Here is a 25,122-nt window from a genome sequence, read left to right as displayed (position 1 = left end):
AGGTTCGTTTGATCGGTGAATTACATCTAGGTTACTTACACGCTTGCGTCATACAATTGTGTGGCAGTTGTATATTCGGGTAGCCAACGTGGTATACAGCATCAGTTACCAAGATAGATGTTAATCCAAACATTATCACAGGTTTGCTTTAATTCATAAAAACTGTACACACTGTGTTTTCCTTTCCCGAGAAAGCCTTTCATCGCCATCTTCAGAAAACAAGAGAGATATAGAGATACGTACCCTTTTAAAAATAAATGCGATCAGATATGAAAAGTAAAGGTTTTCGTCACTCTAAGATTGTTTTATGTTATTGCGGATTATTTTCTGTGTGGCTCTGATTCACTGGTCCAGCCATCTTTATGGGATATTGGTGTAACCACATCGTAGGGTTAAGCTATCTAACGTCGCCAATGTTCACTAGAGTAATGACATTAACCCAATCAACTTCACTAAATCGTAGGATTTCACTTTCATTCATCCATGCGGTATCAATTATAATAATTTTAAATTACATAGTCATTGAGGTAACGGTAATTGCAACCAAAAACGAATAGGAAAGACAAAGATGAATATTTGCTTCGATGTCTGCAATGTCTATAATAAAAATCGCATCACATACATTGAGGCTTTTCCTTCCGTTTCAACCCAATTAAAGCCATCGCTCTTGGTGTATATTTTTAGATACATGTTAATTCATTTCTCATATACATGCATGACATGGAATTTTCAGCTAGGAGAGAAGGCAAAAACCAAAAGCAAATGATCCGTTATGACAGTAAACTCATTTTCGAGGTAGCCTCGTTCAATACATTGGCGATTTGTGTTGATTTGCATTGATCATGGCCGTTGACAGATATAGACAGTCGCGAAAAGCTAAATTATGAACTAGACACACCCATATGTGCTGCACACGACGACGCGTTGTGTTAGAAAGGTAACCATTATCGAAATTACAATGGAAGTGGGCTATATTTCGTTGATGATCAGTCCGCCCAACTAGACATTGGTAAATAAAACACGATCTCTATAGGAAGTAAATATCCGTCTACTTAGTTCCATGTCACTGAGGTCGTGTGCGTAGTGTACATGTAATTGTGTTAGAAACCCGACTGCAACACGACTGCCCGTGTCGCTCTGAATGAAATATAAATAAGCTTCTGTAAACAATTTATATTGTAAATAAACCTGACGCCATTGATAAATACCGAGACTTTACTATATATCGATACAGAGTACGTGTAAGCAATGGTGAAAGTGAGGACACATTAGGAAGAAATGTTAATCAATCTCAAATGTGTTATATGCTGTTATACAGTACATCCCTGTTAGTGTGGCTATATGGTTATCTGTCTAGTCATTTTAACGTTTACCGGTAATACCCTGGTCCGTTAATATATGCTAGTTTCAAAAGCAATTTGTACTGACTTCGTTGCAATCAGGTAACAGCGAAATGACGTCTTTCGATTATTGTTAACATTAAGGAAATATTCACGTAAAAAACGAAATGTCATATGGCATATCAATACCTGTATGATTATTCCACAGGACATCTGGTTTGTCCAATGTTAGTTTGGTGTGACCAAGTGGCCTCTGGCATCATGCTTCAGTGAGATAGCACTATAAAAAGGGCGAAAGTTTCACTGTTACAGAGAGTCACAATACGGACATACTGCAGTCTCCCAAAACATACATGTATTTTACACATGCAACGCACTATATACACAGGAGGCAGTCCTTAATTGTTCATGGCCTTTAATAGGACTTTAAATGAATTAACCAACAAACCAACCTCGCACTTTACACATTGGTTCAAAAGTAGAAATACACGGTGTATTTATAGTGTCAGATAAGCACCCCGTGATCACCGCTACTACAATGTAGGTGTCCTATCACATAGTTGTGTTTCTTGATGGGTGGTGTAGGGTTTCTTATGTACATGGAAATAGAAAATATTTGACGTTTATTATCCTGTTTTCCTCAGCTGTTACCGAAAGCATCAGATGTCAAGGATTTTATTTTTTTTTTACAAAATGGGTTGTCACTAGATCGAGCAAATTTTTAGACAACGCCTGACTACTTATAATGGCCGACTTAGTGGAATAAAATGTTGCTGTTTCGATGTTAATTTTGCTTAATTGATATCTTTTAAATACAATGAATTTATATACCCATTTACCAGTTTACGCTCGTTTCGTGTGCACTTGCTTTAGCTGAGCAATGGTACAACGTAGATCCTATACGGACATCGTTCATCTGTATATGGTGATGGATAATCATCCACACTGATCATTGTACACATGAAAAAATATCTTAGCTTTCTGACATTATCTTGAAAACTAAAGTCAAATAACCAATCAAGTATTAAACTGTAAGTATCTCTTACTACACCCCATAGATAGTTTCTATTTTCAATAGAATTACGTAGAATAAAAATAATGATAGGAAATTCACAACACAAACAAAAAAGTGACGTATTTTCGTTATTTATTCAACAAGTTGATAAGTCATCGATGCGTCCACATATACATTATACATATAATATATGTGATCTTTTACTGTCTAACAACCAGATACAACAAATAATAAGGTTCACATTACCCCTTCAACAAGAGACAAGTCAACACTACGGTAAGATATCTATGTATGTTATGTTTTGTGCTCCGTATTCCAGCTAGTCTAGAAATAACGTATTGTAACATGATATGATCGAACTTATTCGAATGTTTTCTATCACGTAAAAAATCGAGGAATTCTAAGTTTGTCATGATAGAAGCCGTCATCAGTTACCATCAGAAATGTATGATCTTCACAGTATAGAATCAATACACTGCATAATACTTATATATCATGTACATAATTATGTCAGATGGCCGAAAGTGTTTACGTCACGTGAAATCGACTTTATGTATTTAGTAAATAATTACAAGAATATTTAAAGCATGTAAATTTTAAACATCATTAACAGAATATTTTAATGTTTCCGCAATTGTATGTCTTATATGCTTGTTGTATGACATCCCTAATGAATCGTATATTATAGATTTAATATCGTTGTTGCATGTATTCTAATTACAACGATACTTTACGTAAAGAAGTTTTCCAGTAGATGTTTATAGAATGTTCAAATATTAAGTACAGTACCGAAAAATGTGTTTCCAGTTTCAGTGCAATAAGTAGAACACCTAAGATGTAACACCAGAAGATCTCACGGTCTAATTCTTGGTTGAAATGTGGATTTGAATTGAATTAGACAGCATACAAAGCCATTCTAAGCGTATGTTTTACAGGAGAAGGAATCGTATTACATTCGTTGACGGTGCACGGTATAACCAGGTTTTTATTTGTATTTTCATATCACATTAAAAGTGGAGCGTATAGAATAATGTATGTGTTGTACAGAATTTTGTTCCAATATCTTTAGTTTCCAAATATGAAAACATCGTTTTCAAAAACAAGTTAGAACGCATTGTAATTGAGTGTGTTGACGGATGCGTCGACGTCTTAAAGATGTTAAATGTATTTTTATAAATAAATAATCAGACCTCACCAACTACAACAAAACCATCAGTTGCCATATAATAAATATAGGAAACGTATTTACACAACATCATTGAATATATTGTATTATGTATATACACATAATCACTACTACTAATACACGCACACGCTCTCTCTATTTCGCCAAATTACAGGCACACCAAGTTTTACTTTAACATTCTCTTCCACTCCCATACTTGTTTTCATTCCATTCTCATAGTGGATTCACAAAACAAACTTTCCACAACAGATTACCGCACAAGTTCACTTCCATTCACATTGCATTGCTGTTAAAACAGTAAGGGAAAGCTAACAAAATTAAACATCTATGATAAATGAGCAATAGGATATGTTTGATGAATCCATGATACCCGTGTTCAGTCCGCGATAGAGGCACAACGTGGCGTCAGTCGGGATATGCCATGAGGCTTTCCGAACACAAATAATGCAACACTGCCCTGCTTTGTAATAATTGGGACTTAGTACTTCTTCATGTTAAATGAAGTTGAACGTTACATATTTAAACAATGGAGTTACGAATGATTCTGTGACGAAATACATGTACAAAAAGTCCCAGTTCATCCGGAACCAATTCACCCGTGAACCCGAAATATACAAGCATGTCTAATTATAGGCCATAACGGCATAGGCCGTTAGAGAAGGCACAACGCGACACCTTCTGTGTCTACGCTGATGGGACTCTATTTAATAGATTGCCTGTATTGCCTGTAAGTGTCAAACTCGTGATTGTCTCATCAGCCCTTGTGCTCATTGATAAGGTCCCGTCACATGCAGATACTCCTCCGTCAAGAGACACAGCACAACCCTGATAATGTGAATGACAGAATCCATTCAGTAATCCATTACGATGCAAAAATAATCACTTTTTCGGCGTCAAAGGCGCGTAGGGGTTACCTTGGGTACCGTCTTGCCAATCCGGACATCAGTTGATTGTTCTTGCAGAAAGACAAATCAGATTTCAGGCTGCCAAGACTTATCAACACACGCAGAGAGTAATGCTTTTAGGCGTATGGAGTTCCCATTCACTCCACTAGGTGTTTGTAACTGTCCATTAAATTGTCATTCTACATCGGGATTCCCAGGTAATATATAGCTTCTGCAATTTCTTGACAATTTACTCGAACTGTAATCGTTCATAATGTGTTAACAGTGTTGTACAGACTGGCTAGCGATGCCTGTTCGTCCTACGTTTTTTGTACAATTTTCCTTCTAGACAAAGAAGCACCTTTATGCACCAATCACTGTCGTCTAGCGGTCGATGAATCGGACAGGGACTTCTTTCTGTGTGAGTATAGTCCGTAATGTAGGTTGTAAGGGCTCCCCTGATGGCTCGAGCCAGAAATTCTGTGTAAGCTGTAACAGCAGAAACCATTGCATTATAAAGTGATTAGGATATTCAAAATATTATTAAATGCGCCATAAGAAAGCAGCATCTCATAATGATATTAGAGACAAACGATTATCTGTTTTAAATTTATATTGCAGTATCGTTTTTTGCATGACCAATACAACTATTAACGTTTGAGGATGATACATTTTGTACATACCTTCATTAGACTGATGTGCAGCTCCTGTTCAGCTATACGCCTGCCTGAAAAACCGCAAAAACACAACATAAATACCTCAATATAGTATCAATTACGCGTTACATATGTTTTCGCTAGCAAGAAGTGTAAAATACTTCATTTTTATAGGAATATAATACTTTACATGGTAAATAACAAGCACACTTAATTCAAACAAAATGTAAACTTGCTTATAGTCGTAAGTCATTAAATTCCACATTTGTTGTAGAAATATTTTCAATAATATGAATACTATAATGTGGATGACTGTATATTTCGAAAGGAAGAGTGTCAATTTGTGCCCTCTGGTGGCTATGACTGATAAGCATTATTTTTTGTTTACCGATATCTGGGGGTTCATTTGGTTCCAGCAAAGCTGGGCCTAACAGAAAATTGAACCTATAACCTAAGGTACAATGCAGATTAATGCTGAATCAACCTACCAAGACAGCTTCTTGCTCCGAACCCAAAGACTACAGTGGTGAAAGGATCCCATTCTTTGTGGTGACCTTTTCGGATCCACCTCTCTGGCCGAAACACATCGTGGTCCGGAAAGTAGGATTCGTCGTGGTACATCGTGTAGTTATTGAACAGAATACACGTCTACAATGGACAATGAGTTGTATAAGTATGTATGTCTGTAACTAGGACTAAACTACGAGGTAATCCTCTATCAGTGGTCTGTCTATGTTGGAGTAGCTCTACCCACAGCATTGTATCGAACTAGTCTCCTAACGAAGACATCAATAAACTCTTAACCATGCGGATATCATGCATAGATTTTTTAAATATCTATCTCTAAATATAAGTTTCGTTATATTGTCTTACATTATATGTACATACACTACTGCCGACTACACTATCAATGCGAATATCATCTAAATATAATTCTTTATATAGAATAACTTACTCCTTTGGGAATCAAGTGATTTCCTATCACTGTATCCTCCGTCAATACCCGGGCGTTAATAGGGAGGACAGGGTAAATTCTGTAAACCAAACATATCATATTGAATTTAAGGTGCACATAGCAGTTTTATTATAGACACAAATGTGAGATAGAATTTGGTTTGGCATATATAGGCATATGTTTATAAAGGAGAATTCTGCTAACAGAGAGACTATCAGGACAAGCAACATGGGTAGACATTTACGTCGGAGAAAATAATAAAATACCATTTCGTTCAATGGCCTGATCCTACGAATAATGAATATGTAGATCAAATCTACATTTTCAAGAATAAAATTGATAATCAATAAACGTAGATACTCACCTTAGCGTTTCTTTAACGATTGCTTTGACGTAACTTGCATCTTGTAGCTCGTGATAATCGATGTGTTTCCCTTTGCCATATTGTTCTTGTACTTCACGGTGGAATTTTTCCTGTACTCGTGGATTCTCAGCAAGAAGGCACATAGCAAATCCTAGCGCATTTGCAGCCTATAAAATGAAAAGATAACGAAATGCAAATAACTACACTGATGTCTGTTATACTCCTGCCACAATACTATTGTTTAAGCCTGACGACCTATCGGAAACTTATTTGTCTCCTACTCTACAATCAAAAGGTAACGAAACTTAATTAATGACATTCTCGTATGCTTCTCTGCTTTCAGAGTATACACTCGGTCGCTCATTCCTAGCAATGTCCTCTTCTGCTTAATTTAGTTTCAACAATATGTAAGCAATCTTAATTAAGTGGTAAATGGCGATAACACTGTGGAGTGGATCATGTTCCGCCTATACGCAAGAGCGTGACGATCGGAATACCGATAGTACGAGGGGGAGACAGTTCGAACGGATGTTATGTATATGTCCTTAATGCGCATGTTCAGTCAGCCAAACTAGTTCATGCTATGGTTCTGCTGATCTATGAAAAAGCAATTCTTCAGATTTGAATTAAAGATTTGACCTGACCACGCAGGCCTACATACATTGTACCAATGCATCACTCAGTAGATAAAGTACTTAGCTGTATATGCTAGTTTGCTTTAAAAGCCAGTTGCCATTATTTTAATACACAATCTAATCTAGCGCTCCGACCACCCAAGGAACCTCTTGATGTGTACTTTTCTGCTTGGTTTCCAACCCAGTAAAGAGTCTTGTATTTGGATAAGTATTCGTGTCGGACGCTGCACTATGTTATGATCTGATCGCTTAACCGATACCCACCCGGCGAGTGCAGCACGCGACTACCAGGCAATTATAGAGTTAGGTTTTATACAAAATAATTTGACCCTTCGCGTGCATAGGTGTGAATGAAAACGCGTCTAGTTCTTATCAAAGTAGTTATTTGCGGTAAGAAGAAAGATTTGTAACCACATTCTGTTTATCTGATGCAATGAAAGACTTGTATAAGCGTTCGTTGATTGATGCACCTTGTCTAATGCATTGGAGATGCTCTCAAAACGGTCTCTTATCTGATTAAGTGATATGTACTCCAAATTATAGCCCTTTTTAACTTTGTTTTTATATCGCACTCGAGTAATCGTGCATGTCTCAAAACATTCCTAAATATTTCATAAGAAGTGTTAATGACAAAAAAAATGTTTTAAATAAGACAAATAAATACGTACCGTGTCGACAGCGCCAAGAAGTAGTTCTGTTGTGTTTACTTTGATATCAGCTAATGAAAGTTTTTTGCTGGCGAAGAGGTAGTCTAAAAATGCAGATCCTTTTAACGTAGCTGATTCGAAATCTTCCTTGCTTAAAGTCGCTAGACGTTGTGACGCGTTTAATTTCTCATCAATCAAAGATTCAGCTGCAAGAGCATTAGCATACAAATATATAAAATTATATATAAAACATACATAGGTATGGAACATCTTCGTTAGTCTTTTTCGAATCATTTTTAATGTTTTTTGTTATAGTCTTCGCTAGCGAAGTTCTTAGAATATGTCTGAATATGTGTTTGATATTAAGTTAATCAAGACTTGACGTATACAACGACAGTCTTTTTCAATTCAAACAAGTTGGAGTATGGTATGCTGAGATATATAACAAAGCTTACCTATCCTATATATGGAGTCCATTGACCGGACGTGTTCCCGCCATACCCTTGTTCCGAGCGCCTTGTGGACGTTAGCGAAAACCATTAGCTGGTGACCTGTCAGGAACATGCTTATCACAGAGTTGATGAATTCCTGTGCATCCTCTGGCACATTTTCGTCGTAGAACCCTAGTCGCTTTTCTAGAAGAACGGCTGCTATCGCTGCAAGAATAAAAAAAAAACATGAATATATACGGATATCGATACATCGATCAAGCTTTAAACATTGATATCGATATCTTTTAATTTCGTCGGGGTATGAAAGAGATTTTCTTTGCAAACAGTGTGAATCCGCGTAGCAAACAAACTACCCCCACGAAGAAAAGGAATGACCCGATCAGAAAGGCATATTTAGTATGAAAACAGAGAAAATCGTTGCAAATAAGATCCTTTTTTATGTTACATCCTTTACTTATGTAGTCGTGTCAATATCGTCCAAACGGCAATCTTCGCCGGGATGATAGTGTTGCAATTTCGTGGAATACTGGATTAGTTGCGAATCAATAAAATATAGATAATTTATATGTACTCTTAAAGCAATGTAGTGATTTTTTTTCAAGGAAGAATTTCCAAGTAACGAACATAGGCGGCTATATAGTACATTATCTTAGTTGACGAGATCAAAATGTTATCAAATCTTTACAACAAAAGTACTTCACTAAAGGCATGACCATTGATGACATAACCTGAGGCCTGATGAGGGATGAACTATATTTATTGTCACAGAAATTGCCATGTAATTGTTCGGTAAAGTGATCAAAGACGATGATAATTGTAACCAGTACGTACTCTCTGTTGACCATTTGTTTAGCTCGTTAACCAAGCCGGGTACGGCACCTCCCTGGTCACTGCTGTCACGGAGATGTCGTATCCGGTTCATAAATGCGTCCGATACTTCATTCATTTCACCTGTGTACTCCGCAACTACCTTTGGTTTCAGCATCCGTTGCGACAAAACACTTCTTGCATTTTTCCATTCTTCTCCGATTCTAAGAAAACGAATCCATAAATAACTTAAAAATTCTGTTGAGCCAAACATACAAATAAAGATAAAGCAAACATATTTTCAGACGTTTAAATCGTTATAGGATGAAATAAAACACATCAGCAAACTAAGCTATAGAGAAAACATGGGTCTGTCAAATGGACAGGGATATTGCAACCCATGTGATAGATTTTGGTTTGGTTGACAGCCAAAATTATTCACGAGGGTTGAGATTAATAGAATCTTACATGGGTCTGTCAAGTGGACAGGGATATCTCAACCCGAGTGAAAGATTTTGGCTGGACAACCCGAGGCTTGCCGAGGGTTGACGGCCAATATCTTTCACGAGGGTTGAGATATCCCTGTCCAATTGACAGACTCATGTTTGATTCTTTATCTCCACTACTTAGTAGTAAAAAACGAAATTCCTGTTTGTTTCCAGCTGTTTCGATGCGCCAATATGCAGGGACGTCTTTATGCGTCAAAATTGATGATGTCATCTACAATGCACGCCGCGATTACGCCGCATTTATTGATTACGTAACGTAATTGTCTAGCGCGTGTGAGCTGTCTTACACCCCCTATGTAAGACAGAGATATATTTTCCGTAGCAACCACGGCATATCCCTGTGAAGTATTGGAGAAATACCTATCCACCTGACAGGCCCATGTTGGATCATCTTTCTCATATACTTTCTCATAAAAAATCAGTTCTTCAGAATCATTTTTATGGTGTCAACATCACAGAGACTGCAAAATTAATAACGTCATCGGAAATAGTCTCCGCATGTATCGGCGAGGTCACGTCATTTTCAAGTGCGCGTGAGCTGTTATTTTCCTACCCCGGGTAAAAGACCGCAGGATAAGCCTGTCAAGTATGGGAGAAATTCTAAAGGAAATCGGGAAAAGATAACCAAGGAAGTCTCAAATAGCAGCGTTGTGTTACAATACGCACGGATGTAGTGTTTTTCTCCTTCCCAGAGCAAGGTTAAACAGCATCAGGTACGTATCTTTCACATCATACAACCTACACACATCTTTAACATTCCACTAAAGGCCGAGGTGCTGAGATGCTATTTCGTGAAATAGCTTAGATTAAGGTCTTTGATTAGCATTAAAGTTTATCCATGTGTTAGGCTGGGATGTACTGGATGACTCCGTACGCACTAACCTCTCACAGCCTTAAGTGTTCGACATATACACCTAATACAAAAGCTGACAGCTGTGTCACACAACTAACTCCAAATGTATTTACACGGCTCTCAATAATGTCACACACATTTTATTGCTTTAACGTTGAGAAGAATAACGTTACTATTAATATGCATGGAAATAGAAATCAAAGCTTAAGATGAATTATGACTCTGCTATAGAACAAATCGATCCACGGCGCTTCTTGTCTTTGTACCACTTATCATCGGACTGACAAAGTCATTGTCTACAGTTCGAGAACGTAATTTGGTGATCATTCATCTGAGTATCGCGATGCGATAACGAAAGTTGGCACACACATTACCAGAAAACCTTGGACATGGATTTATAGTTTTACGTGCGTCATGTTTTATAATCGGAATAGCGTGCTATATTTATCAATATCAATGTGTTACAATTGACGTCAGCGAGGTGAACATATTGCTATATGATATTTTGAGCTTTGCTTTTATCATGTCAAAATTTTTTTTTTTCAAAAGGATGGAAAACATTATCCATTAATTTAATTTTTCGTTGAGTCAAACAAAAGATATATAAATCGACTGCAAAACCACACAGATTTATGTAGTTTCTATACAACAAAGAAAAGTGGAACGACATCCATATTTTTCTCAAAAACCTCAATAATGTCACACCCAAATCGATGATATTAAGAAATATCCAAACAACAGATATATGCGCGAAATCATAAAATGTTTTTTTTAATACAGAACAAAATTTGTTCCCATGACAACGAAATGATGAGCAGTTATCAACATACCCCGACATAATGCCAGCGTTCTGACCACGCATCTTCTTATAGAGAACCCAGGACTCGTATGGAGGTCTGAGAGGCAGCTTTGTTTCCTTACGGCTAATTTCTTCCACCAGACGAGGATCGGCAACTGATACATTCGTCACCGGTCCCAGTTGTTCCTTGAAAAACTTTCCGTACTTTTGGTGAAAGTTTGTCTGAAAATAAGAAAAATAAATAAGGTTAACATTTGGCTTACTAGAAAGGTGAGACCTAGCACCTGAATGTGTCTAGTTCATGAAGAAAGAAAACACGTGTAAGTGAATTGAATTATGTCCTCTTTCTTGTCATCTGATCATTGCAGTCCTCTGATGGAACAATAATGCTGGGTTGGATGACCTGGAGTATATCATCTATAACCACATATCAGTTTACACTGTCAAATTAAAATCATATAAAATTGGAAAGCGGATTCTAATCATAATAAAAATATCGCCAATTACACCAGAGTAATGAAATCAAAGACACACCTGTGTAATCAGGGGCATTCGGTTCCTCAACTACATAGAACATCGCATACTAGAAGCAATATTAAAATGGTCACAATTTATCAGCTGTCGACAACGATTGTTATTCTATTGAAGGGGGTCATGCAGTGTTTTAACATATTTCCTGGGTAATCCCAAAGAAAGCACACGAGTTGTATTGTCTAACCATTGTAACTGACAGAAGATTAGACCGACAGTAGCCCTGGGGTTGAGAACCCCCCAACAGCATATAGCCTCAGCAAGGAGGGGCAGACGACAACCTCCAACAAAGCCATTCAAGGTTCGGGCGGGGCTGATTTACTCGTGTGTAAAACAGCGGCGTCATTATAATTCTACCGCACCACTTGTATTCAATATCAACTACCTTCGGGCAAATGTGTTCACCAAATAGACTATTTAGTAGACACATCAAATAGGTGTCCTTCCCGTAGTAAAGTCCTTTCTCATTCAAGCAATCCTTCTGTGTATGGCAGCCCGTAGATCGGTCGTTTACCCTGTTTAAAACATTTTACTGACTGGTCAGGCTTTTATCGTACAGCTAATTGAGAATGATTTTTAAAGAACATCTGTTATCAAACTGACTTGTTTGTATAATAAATACAACAGCGATGGGGTAACACACATTACCTTTACAATATTAGCCACCGAACTACTATTGCTATGTATTTACAGATGTTTAGATTAAACACTACATTGAGAACATCGTATTAAGTATTATATTGATGCTTAGAATTACAAAAACCCCGGATCTCTACCTGGTCTACAGTCACACTAAATAGGACCGCTGACAATGTTTCTCGAATTCGCACTTCTATAAAGACATAAACTTAATGTACCCGATTGTACATCCCCGTCCTCTTCGTGAAAATAACTTGTCTAACGTCATGCTCTTATAGGCAGGCTGAATACAGGAGACGAGAACACGACCATAGTGTCTAATTTGTAGTTAAATATCAAACGCAGTGTCTAATATGATATAACATTGTGGTACAATTTTTCTAGCTATAATCTTAGATACGACAATAAATGGGCCACATCTACCAAAACACACCATTACTAGGTTTATAACTAGTTCAAGAAATGACGCGTCTGCTTCTGGTGAATTCACAAATATTTGTAATCTCAATGTCAGACAGATACCAATAGGTACACAGGTATTGAATATTCCTATGTCTTATATGAAAAGTATAACCAATACATCATATTTAATACACTATATGACATTTTACAGCATTATATAGGGGTAGTGTGTAAATCACATGTCCCTGCTGTCGCCTGAAATACGATACATCTAGCGCTAACGATAAAGCAATCAGCTGTTCCTCCATGACACCAGGCCAGCGAGGATATTCTGATGATCTTTCACCTTTTATATGCATCCTATAAAAAGTTAATGTTCGCCTCACAGCATCACGTAGTGTAGGGTTAGTACCTTCCCATTACCGTCACTGGCTTACCCATTACTCTATACAGCGGGGTACCAAGCATACGTACGATTTCATTAACATTCGATATGAAATACAGAACGTGTCATTAGTGGCTCAACAGATCTCAGCCGAACAGAAACAACATTGAAAACTGATATGTTAAAATGTATATACATGTGTATATGTATCTAGTGGCAACAACTACTGGCCGTTACCAAGCAGTTCATTAGAAAGAATTAAAGGAATGTTACAATGTCGTTTTTGACATCTTTCCTAGGGACAGACTTGACATTCTTAAAAAAAGATCAGCTTGTCACGTATCTTGTCACATGTGTTAGTTACATTACCGAGAGAGGTGTCTGTCGAGTTTGTCACGAGGAACGACACATCTGACCTAGCGCTTTACATAAATTCAACAGTTTGGTATACATACCTGCTTTGTATGACAGAATAAAATTCAAAGTATTGTAACACTTATGAGACATTGCTAGATAAGCCCGTAAAATACCAGGTTAGCAATGTAAACTCGTATTTTGTATTTACAATGCAGGTCTAGCATGCTGCATTAGGATATTCTGAATTTAAGAACATTTCTACCTTTAAACGTGTACGGAGTTCACCTCATGGAAACAACATTCCATGATCATCAAGAGAAATTCCTTCAGCGTCCACAAGAAAAAGTCGTGCGTATGTAAAGAAACAATCCTCCCACGTTTACAGAGAAATAGGTAGCAGGGTACACACACCTCCCCTATACACAGCACATGTAAACCTTTAGTATTCCGCAGATACACCTGGACACTAAAACAAAAGTTCTTAGCAAGCTTCAGTCGACATAACTGTCACATATAACTAACAATCTGAAATACAATCAAAGAACTCCAATATGTGGGCCTTGGTATATTACCCTCTCCTTCACGTGAAGGTTCCCCATGACTTGCAAATATCTACTTCAACCTTCATTTCATAATGGATTTGAATACCCATTTGATTATGAAAATGACTGTTTACCATCAAGTGATTTTATAATTTCAACCAGGACATAAACACACACATGCATTTTTTTAATTCTTCCATTAGTTTGTTCTGCGATTTGTGACTGTCATTTTTTTATTACAGAATACGTTCAATCGGAAAGGGTACAGAACTGTTCGGCAGCAGCAGCCATATTTCACATTCACACAACAGAACAGATAACCCTCTTTAGATGTTCTGTAGTGAACGAGGTCGTTTTAAAGAATTCAATCAATCGCTAGGCACACAATAAAGGAAGCACACCGCCCGTGAACAGATTGATCCCATAAACAGGTGGGGCATCCATAAACAAAAAGTGGCATTCCTTCCCGAAATTCCTTCTCTTAACAGAAGCTAAGTACGGTTCAGAAACTAACCTGCCCATCACTCATAAAAAATCTATGTTTTGAGTGGTGACGGGAAACATGCGATATTTGAACAGGGTTTTGTATGATAATTGATAGGCTAGTGCTGTTAAGACAATTATATACCTCATTAATATATCATATAATACTGTCTTGATTATTAACTGATACAGCCTGATGTGGTTTATCACATATACAATGTATCAACCTGATAGATGTACCAACCCGATAGATGTACCAAACCGATAGAGCTATCCGATTTATCACATATACAATGTACCAACCCGATAGAGCAATCCGATTTATCACATATACAATGTACTAACCCGATAGAGCTATCCGATTTATCACATATACAATGTACCAACCCGATAGAGCTATCCGATTTATCACATATACAATGTACCAACCCGATAGATGTACCAACCCGATAGAGCTATCCGATTTATCACATATACAATGTACCAACCTGATAGATGTACCAACCCGATAGAGCTATCCGATTTATCACATATACAATGTACCAACCTGATAGATGTACCAACCCGATAAATGTACCAACCCGATAGAGCTATCCGATTTATCACATATACAATGTACCAACCCGATAGATGTACCAACCCGATAGAGATATCCGATTTATCACATATACAATGTACCAACCTGATAGATGTACCAACCCGATAGATGTACCAACCTGATAGAGCGATCCGATTTATTACACGAATACATATTGGTTACATCTTGATTCCCGGTATCAAGGTAATTAACATATTAAACGCTGTCCTAGTTATTGAATTAACAGCATGAGTGGTACAACATCAAAATAAAAAAAAATCACAATAGTAAACAAGTCAAATATGTATAACAATTGACATACCTGGACCTTATGCATCTGACCACGATTGCCCTTTCTAAAGTATTCATACGCCGTTCCGAGTACTGGTAACCCCTTAGGGCCCGGTAAATCCTGCAGTGTTTTTACAGTACTTTTTTCACAATCGGCACCGACAAACTGAGTTGGTACTGCTGCTAATGTTGTTTGGTGGCGATGATTGTCCAGTACTGCGGGCTTGACCAGCACATCCTCGGACACTGACCTACCCTCACTCACCAAACGACGCCTTGCACCCGATTTAGTAATTGTCCGGCCTACACCCGTGGCCACTTGTCGTATTGCAGATTCTGCCATAATTCGTTGTGTTTATTAGTATTAAAAATCAAAGTAAGTTTTTGATAACATCCGAAGAGATATTTTCCGAAAACGTCCTGGGTTTATTTCAATGTGACCAGCTCATGTCTCCGGCTCTTCATATCACTAAATAAAAAAACAATCACAGTTTTAATAAAGTTCTCGTTTGTCGCTTACTGATAGACATAGTCCCCTTAATAATAGTTAACTCATTGCATAGTAAGTATGTGTATATAAGTAGGTATTAAATCCTTGTGTGTATACTATAGCGGCCGTACGTCAGAACGAGTCAGGCGCTACTTGCCTTCTGCTGACTGCCTTACGAATTCGCTTTAAATAGGGTCACACTGGTACAATTGTACCGTAAACACAGTCGGCGAATCGTAGGTGTCTCTGTGTACGGACCAACTCGATCTGGGTATGTGTTGGGGCACCTTTCATTTATACGAAAACATACGGTATCATTGCGAAATTTTATAGATGCACGATTTTATTTGAACACGGTGAACTATCCTTGTTTCTACGATTCATAGACAATAAAAGTAATGCGACGACACTTATACATTAGTGACAAAAATTTATATGTAAGCATCATAATAACTCTAAACAGTTTAATTAACACCAAACATAACGCTTTTCAGTAAAGAAATGATACTGGAACCCAAAACATGATACGTCAATACCAATGCATCTAACATGAAAAATAGATCGGAGAATTAAGAAATGGTACCCCGTTAGGGTATAGCATCTAGCATTGATATCTCGGCATGCTTTATAAGATCATTCATACTTTCCTGTCTCAACTCTTTCTTTCATGTTTCAAGTACCCCAAATCCCTATTTCCATTCAATTAATGAAGTAACTGGCGGAATGGTGAACATTCCTTAGAGCTGCCGCTATATCATATATGTTAGGTTAAAATGAAGGATGGTAGCCCACGTGTGCATCTAAAATAGTTCCTATTTATTCCATCCTAAAGTCACTGCTACTCATGCGCCATTCATGTATCTCAAACATTTATTACCAATCTCTACAACTGCTGATATTAAAAGAAAGCAATTTGCTATGTCCTGTGGAATGCGAAACATCATATACAAACTTAGCTTAACTAACTCATAAATGACAAACATATCAAAGATTAAACCGATATGACATGAAACATTCAAAACAATTTTACCTTAAATTTGGAAATAATTTCGAATTACATCATGTTTAGACATTTTGATCCATATCTGTTGGCATCTTCACCGAAGTAAGAACAGGTCTTGGAATAGCTTATATAAGATCCCTATTCAGTTCTCGAAGCGATCAGTCTTACATATTTCAAACGTTGCGTTCTACGCTCTTGGCGTGTTCAGAACATAATGGAAAGGATGTCGATATATTAATGTAATATAGTGGTTGACGCCCTGACATGTTAACGTAGTAAAAGTATCTAATATAGATGACAACCTAACGTAGAACTGAGATTATTAAAAGAAATCCTAGACGAATTATGTTAGACTAAATTAAGAAAAAAGTCAATGGTTTGCTTGTACAAAAACTATAAGCATTGATATACGAGGCAGGTTATGTGGAAAGCAAGGGGTACTCTCTCCTGAAGTACGACGTCAAACTCGTGTAAACCAATATCCGAATGGAACAGTCTATTACTGTTTATAGAACAGCGTGTTTTTAAAAAAATGAAATCTACAATATAGCTCAGATTGTTGGTAGATTTAAGGCGGATACAAATTTAAAACACTATGTCGAGGTGCTAATCTAGAGGTTCGGTAGACATTCTTAATAGAATGTCCAGCACTGGTACTCATGGAAATAAATTATATTAGGAACTTAACTGCCGGCATGTTGATATATCGCTTAGTTTATCAATCAACATGTTTTGCTGCTTAAATATTGACCACAGAGCAGTGTGCCCAATGTGTACTTAATGACCCACTAAATTAGGGCTTGCTATCGGCAACATCTACGCAGGAATGTCACCTAGTTATGTATATACATATCGTCAAAACATTATTTTTGTGATGAACCGATTATCAATAAAAATTGTCTTTCTGAAGATGTGGAGTTATATCATAAATTCATGCTTACCATGTGTTTTTGATATATGTGTGGGCCAAGTTGTCGCGTTTGTGGTTTTTACCGAATAATAAACAGCACGTACCAGTTAAAAAGTATTACCCACTTCTATTAGCTTAGTGGAAACCGCAAACCTTAGGTAGCAGTGTATCACAGCACTACACTTCATCACAGGTGTTAGCCGTGACTTAACCTGCACACGTAAATACTTTACTATTACGATCAATAAGATGAGGCAGCTTGCCTCAACAGTTACAAATATTTGTATAGTTTATACGTAAATCATACCGATAAACCGTTGACACATAAAACCGTGTTTTCATCGTTTGCATGCGTTTACGCTAATGTAACGGAATGCGGTCATTTACATACAAGTTATTATTTTCTTTTTCTATTATCAAAATAACGACTAAATTAGCTTGTTTGTGACAATTTATGATTATTTTTAGCTCGTAAATCAGTACAAGTTGGTCCGGAATTCCCGTGTCGGTTATAAAATATTAATAGATATTGATTCCCACGGGACCTGTCGCTTTGCCTGATACAGAAGGGTGTTTTACACAACAAACATCGTTTGTACCTATTCAACTCTGACAATGTCCAGTGTTCACAGTATTCTTACACGCATTAATATTGTCTCACAAACTCAGCAATAAGGATCACAGTTCGCATCCTTGTCAACAATAACTAACAAACGTATAGCATCCTAAGTCGACTTTATAGGCTACCGAACCTAGCATCCTAAAGGACAATTAAAAAACCATTATAAATTATTTACCGACTTATATTGAGGTTTTAAGGCATCCCTTAGCTAATATACAGACCATTAAAACTAACATTTGCATGTAAGTCGACTTATTGATTAATCCTAATTGACAGAAAGATAAATTTACACACCCTAAAACTCATCATCCAACAGCATAACTAGCTTAGCATCCTTGACGAATATCTAACTTAGCATCCTAGATGAATAACTAACTTAGCATCCTTGACGAATATCTAACTTAGCATCCTTGACGAATATCTAACTTAGCATCCTTGACGAATAACTAACTTAGTATCATTGACGAATATCTAACTTAGCATCCTAGACGAATAACTAACTTAGCATCCTAGACTCATTCTAGTCGACTTAAAAAAGTAAAAACTACGTTTTAAGCATTGCGTCATTAATGACGTTACAAGCCACCTAACTGAAATGCCTATTGACTCATGATCATCTCCTTGTACACAAATTACATCAAATATGTTCAGTTAAATTTTATCAGATACTTTTATTATTTATCAAAACGTTTTATTAACAAATTTCACTGTCGATTAAAACAAGAAAAATCTTACCTTTCTGTTTGCGGATCCTGCTTTAGTTGTAATTTCCAATTATTAGAGGAAGAGCTATGTACGTAGTACCTACAGTACTAGTGTGTATGCGTTGCATTCACAAGATTAAATGTACGCAAAGACATTAGCGTCCTATTTATAGTGTAAGCCGTATAATTGGCGGAGGAGAGAATGCCCATTCACAACAGCTCCCGGTACCCGCCACTGCTAACCTTACATACTTTTAATCCATATCGAATCCATGTTAAGCTACGATTGGTCGAGCGGTATTCATGAGGAGTAAATACATACATTATACATATATATGCGCTCTCTTATACCACTGTGAAAGTCACGGTATATAGACATTATAGAGTTACAGCAAAGAACACGTTAACAGTACACAAACGCTCACATTAAAAGTTACATTGTAATAGCAATCGCATTGTAAATAACATGTTTTTTTCTAAAAATAAAGAAGCTGTTATTCATAATTATATCTCATCTTTACCGTGCAGCTGAAGTCTCAGTTAAAATGTATTGTGAAACATCTGATAACGGCTATACAGATATTCTATAACGTATAACACCTGTTATCATTATAATGTTCAATAACAATTATTTATCATATACAATACACTTCGATGTATCGATTTAACTACTTGCATGCATATGAATTCGTTTTGTATTAACAACTAGTGAGATATATGTACAAACATCAATGTACAAGCATATTATATTGTGAATGCAATATCGGTCGGCTTTATTATTATTTATAGCATCAGGAGATATTGTTCTATTTACATTCTATGCGAAATCCTGTTGGGTTCATACCACGCTAAGTGTATTAAAACAAATTCTGACAATCCATCAACTTAAAGAATCTGTCATTAATATATAAGGATGCCCTGGTACGTTAGCTGAAGTGTGGTAATTTAGTGTTTTGCTATATAGTATACCTATTGCATGATGTACAGAACATGACTTGTTATTGTTTCAAAGCACAATATCTTTTTGAATAAAGCAATGTGAAAAATTGCCTGTCTGGTGTTAAGTATTTATCAAACAATATGTGCTATATCACTTATTTTAGATTCACTATCTGAGAGTCCTATCTCATCTCATGGACCAGACAAATGCGTTACCAACCCATTTTAACAAAACTGTACTACTCGCTTTGCTAGATTAGTAAGTTGAGAACATCTTACCCTTTCACAAAAAGACAAATATCAAAATAGACATCATTTTCTCTGATGTGTCATGATGGAATGTTAACACAACAGTCAGCCCATACTATTCCAAGATTACAATTTATCAATCAGTTATCAGTTATTCGAGATCAAGGACATGAACAAATGGTTCGATGATGATAATTTAATTTCTGTAAATACCGACTGTACCATTGGATTACAGTAATAGCGTTACAAATCACCATGGAGCTTCACTTTTGCTCTCCACACATCGCATACTATCACACAATCATTTACACATATTCAAAATGAATTTAGATAGTCATGGATTTATGTTGACACTGCATACAAAACAGGCCACATGCAGCTAGTGGTCAATTCTTAAAGTCGGTCAATAAACATGTCGGTAGTCAAACAAGACTTATTGATATGTGACACATAGCCATATTACAAAATACGATACTTAGTATACACTATCCACAAACATGGTGTTGTTTGTGTCGGGGCGCTACTTCCTAGAATGTGTACTCAATCACTCTAGTCCTGGAACGTATGACGTCACACTTCATTGATGCTGCTGGCACTTAGGTGGTACTTGTGTGTTGGTGGCCCAAAACGCACAGCCGATTGAGATATGCAGTTGTCAAGGCAAACATATCCCAACACTCATTGAACCATTAGACCGTCCATGGAAAATGGTGTCACAATTGCATGAGATGGTAAATGGAATGGTGTGGAATACTTATGAACTAAACATGCTACCCATCATGAAAGCGTTTGTGGACGCTCGTGGCGGAGTAAAACAAGTCGACTTACAGTGGTCTAACGAAACAAAACTACCATTATATACCACGCTGAAATCAAAACATAATTTAAACAAAACGTTGAAGAAGTATTTTGTTTATGTTAGCAAAATGTGGCGTTTAATTCTAAATCGATTTTCAAACGAACATATCATTTTTGCCCTTTTTTGATATAGTAAAAACCCAATGAAATATGCAGGAGACGCCTTACCTCTTCTTGGCTGTGCCTGGTCAGCTAGATAGAAGATGGGTGGACAAACCAGTTCGCCATCCAGCCAACAAATTGGTGAATGGATTCATTTAGTACTCGTCAATGATGCTATAGGGAAAACACAGATGTTCCGAGAATACCAAACAAGTTTTAAATAATGTGTATAAGCATACTCGTTGTTTTTGTGATAAAATAGATAAAAGGATATGCACATTTAGTATACGTGTATTTGAAGTAGGCAAAACTTAAAAACGTGGACCTTGGAAACTCATTCTGTTGCAAAACACTACTGCATATTGAATCCATCGTTTGAAAGTAAAAAATATGCATATATTATGAATTGTATATACTTTTTCATTTACATTCTATGACTTGTTAATTAAGTCTAAATATAACGATGATGAATGGGATATGTTTGTAATTATAAAATCATTATCACTAACGTAGTTCCCTATATTGAATACATCTCGTGTTCCTACACAGTAGGATTGCTAAAATATATGAAATAAGAGAAATACCTGTCGACATACCAGTACTGATACATCTATCACAATGTCGGACCCATAGGTGAACGCTAAGTGAACTTTAAGCAGGAAATGATACTCAGTGGATTATTTTGATCGATAGATGTGAACTATTTTACGAATGACAAATCTATAATTCAATTAATGCTTAGTCATCTTAACTACTTGTTCTGGACACCTAGTAATGAAATACTTTTAACATGCACAGGGATGAATTGGATTGTTATCTAGAATAATCAACCCTTAAAGTTCAGGGTTGTTCGGAAATATGCCAATTTATATTAAATTTGTTTTCATATTTGGGCTCTTTATATATAGTCGTATATGTATTTATAGATTTCAAAATGTAGTTCAGTTCAAATGACAAGAGGGCAACGTAAGTAAAATGAACGTAAATAGCCTAAACACTTGATATTAACTGATACATGTAAATCAAATAAATTGTCATTAAATTGTCGTATCTGAACGACAGCAGAAGAATATCGCTTTTGATGACATACTTTTTATTACTTGTCCTAATCTCTTTTTTAGACAATACAGCGTTTACTCATGTGAGATGACTGGGTGTGTATATTCTATGACTGTTGTATTGACTAATAAAGTCGACAATATGCTTCAGTGAGACCTCACTATATATCTAGACTAGGACTATAAACGATCACAAGAAATGACGCCACAAGTATACTACGGTCGGGCTGTAATGTTCGGTAGATAAAATGGGTCGTATTAAAAACAGGATATACGGTGAAGGAAAGCTTAGGGAGCCCGAAATTATATATAGATTTACAACAGAATATAGCCGCTCAGTTTTAAAATCTACAGTGTATTCAACAAAAATAATTGCATATGCATCCCAGTTTCTTGTTTTTAAGGGAAAAGACTCAAGGATAGCTCGTACTACATTATCTTATTTTTCGCCCTAACTTTTTAGACGCATCCACTTTTTTAGTGTTTAGGCATGTGAGGATCTATAAACAGGTGGTACTATGGCTTAGCACTAAGATTACAGACGATCAGGTACTGTTCGGCTAATATTGAACCGAATATTTGTATTTTCCCCCATCTTTTGGTGTTGTTATAAAAGTTTAGGAATAAAGTAAATGGTATATGTAATACTATGAAACAAATTTCTTATCTAGTATTCGCATTTAGTTAATAAATGCTAATATCGACAAACAAATTTAACGTTGTTGAATTATCTGTAATTATAAGTTATGCCAACAAAAACAGCAGAAAGAACCTGAGCATATAGTAATATTTTCAACCAGGTTCAATCAGCTAAATATGAAGGTATACATGGTCTGTGACACCAGATTGCTGCGCTACTCGCAAACATATTTCACATTCTTTCGATTTGATTTCAATATAGCATTATTACCAAATAGCATATGAGTTTGGGGTTCTTTAATCTGGGGTAAAAAGCTCGTGGCATTCTTCTTATGCTGTGATAATGTCCAAACGTGTGTCATTGGAATATGTATCCATTTTTTTGGAATATGGTCTTCGTAACAAGTAGACAACTCTTTCTTTCTGCCAATTTGAGGTGTTAATATAGAGCAATAAAAGACGCGTGCAGCAGGAAAACTGATGTTTTCTACATTTCCAAAAATGTAAAATCTATTAATACAACATTCTTCATTATTTTTGATCAACTGAAATGAAATAACCATTTTTTGGATAAAACGATACATAAACTTCCATACATGTAATACCTAAAAACCTTGATTTCTTAAGGGAGGGAGCGTTTATTGTTTTCAAATAGTTCCTATCATGGTCATGATACACGTGTTAACGAAGTGTTTGATTAACACTGTACTGCCCAGATAACGGCAGAAGATCATGACATATCATTTCACGCTATTAATATGTGATAAAATTGGTTGCCTCTTCATCTCCTAGTATTTTTTATTGGGAGGGGGGGGGGGCGCTGGGCCGAGTGGTTAAGATGTCTGAACTTCCACTAGCACGAATATACGTACCTGGCATACTATACCTTTTGGCTTTCAAAAGCCACCATTATCTGTCTTAATGTTGTCTTTTGAGCTACAATATTGCAGCTAGCCCGCCATACCTAACTTTATCTACTTTTAATAACTTGGGACAACCTCACTTTATCTACTTTTAATAACTAGGGACAACCTTACTTTATCTACTTTTGATAACTTGGGACAACCTTGCTTTATCTACTTTTAATAACTTGGGACAACCTAACTTTATCTACTTTTAATAACTTGGGACAACCTTACTTTATCTACTTTTAATAACTTGGAAGAACCTCACTTTATCTACTTTTGATAACTTGGGAGAACCTCACTTTATCTACTTTTAATAACTCGGGACAACCTCACTTTATCTACTTTTAATAACTTGGGACAACCTTACTTTATCTACTTTTAACACCTTGGGACAACCTTACTTTATCTACTTTTAATAACTAGGGACAACCTTACTTTAACTACTTTTGATAACTTGGGATTACCTTACCTTATTTACTTTTAATAACTTGGGACAACCTTGCTTTATCTGCTTTTAATAACTAGGGACAACCTTTTTTTAACTACTTTTAATAACTTGGGACAACCTCACTTTATCTACTTTTAATAACTCGGGACAACTTTACTTTATCTACTTTTGATAACTTGGGACAACCTTACTTTATCTACTTTTAATAACTTGGGACAACCTTACTTTATCTACTTTTAATAACTTGGGACAACTTTTTTTAACTACTTTTAATAACTTGGGACAACCTCACTTTATCTACTTTTAACACCTTGGGACAACCTTACTTTATCTACTTTTAATAACTAGGGACAACCTTACTTTAACTACTTTTGATAACTTGGGATTACCTTACCTTATTTACTTTTAATAACTTGGGACAACCTTGCTTTATCTGCTTTTAATAACTAGGGACAACCTTACTTTAACTACTTCTGATAACTTGGGAGAACCTCACTTTATCTACTTTTAATAACTCGGGACAACTTTACTTTATCTACTTTTGATAACTTGGGACAACCTTACTTTATCTACTTTTAATAACTTGGGACAACCTTACTTTATCTACTTTTAATAACTTGGGACAACTTTTTTTAACTACTTTTAATAACTTGGGACAACCTTACTTTATCTACTTTTAATAACTTGGGACAACCTTACTTTATCTACTTTTAATAACTTGGGACAACCTTACTTTATCTACTTTTAATAACTTAAGACAATCTTACTTTATTTGCTTTTATTTGCAGGTATGGAGACTATATATTTGTGTCTAATGAAGAAAAATGATGGCTAAGAAAGCCATTATTGGCTGAACATACGCTTGAGAATAATATTTAGCGTA

The 25,122-nt window shown here is 36.3% G+C and overlaps 1 protein-coding gene across 2 annotated transcripts; it reads right to left on the bottom strand.

The window, feature by feature from the left end:
* Positions 1-2,470: 2,470 nt before the first annotated feature.
* LOC138315094 (cytochrome P450 27C1-like) lies at positions 2,471-19,241 on the bottom strand. 2 transcript variants are annotated; one of them, XM_069255835.1, is made up of 11 exons: positions 19,070-19,241; positions 15,341-15,778; positions 11,134-11,324; positions 8,966-9,165; positions 8,138-8,338; positions 7,704-7,888; positions 6,401-6,567; positions 6,037-6,115; positions 5,570-5,729; positions 5,109-5,152; positions 2,471-4,914 (listed from the first exon to the last, which is right to left on the bottom strand). In XM_069255835.1, the coding sequence occupies exons 2-11, from the start codon at positions 15,650-15,652 to the stop codon at positions 4,810-4,812; spliced, it is 1,644 nt and encodes a 547-aa protein (XP_069111936.1). In that variant the 5' UTR covers positions 15,653-15,778; positions 19,070-19,241; the 3' UTR covers positions 2,471-4,809. The 2 variants fall into 2 exon arrangements, with proteins under 2 accessions (XP_069111936.1, XP_069111937.1); XM_069255836.1 differs by lacking the exon at positions 19,070-19,241 and having other exon boundaries at positions 15,341-15,965.
* Positions 19,242-25,122: the final 5,881 nt, after the last annotated feature.

Source organism: Argopecten irradians, chromosome 2, assembly GCF_041381155.1.
Source record: "Argopecten irradians isolate NY chromosome 2, Ai_NY, whole genome shotgun sequence".
NCBI classification, from domain to species: Eukaryota; Metazoa; Mollusca; class Bivalvia; order Pectinida; family Pectinidae; genus Argopecten; species Argopecten irradians.
The sequence above is the reverse complement of the archived record's forward strand: the minus strand, read 5'-3'. Positions and strand labels throughout refer to the sequence as shown.

What these genes read in the sequence shown, in the direction of transcription:
- LOC138315094 (XM_069255835.1), bottom strand. Translation starts at nt 15,652, where the DNA reads ATGGCAGAATCTGCAATACGACAAGTGGCCACGGGTGTAGGCCGGACA. An exon ending in TTCTTGGCGCTGTCGACACG is followed by an intron (nt 6,568 to 7,703) that starts GTACGTATTTAT and finishes TTCATTTTATAG; the next exon opens with GCTGCAAATGCGCTAGGATT. An exon ending in ATCACTTGATTCCCAAAGGA is followed by an intron (nt 5,730 to 6,036) that starts GTAAGTTATTCT and finishes TGTCCATTGTAG; the next exon opens with ACGTGTATTCTGTTCAATAA.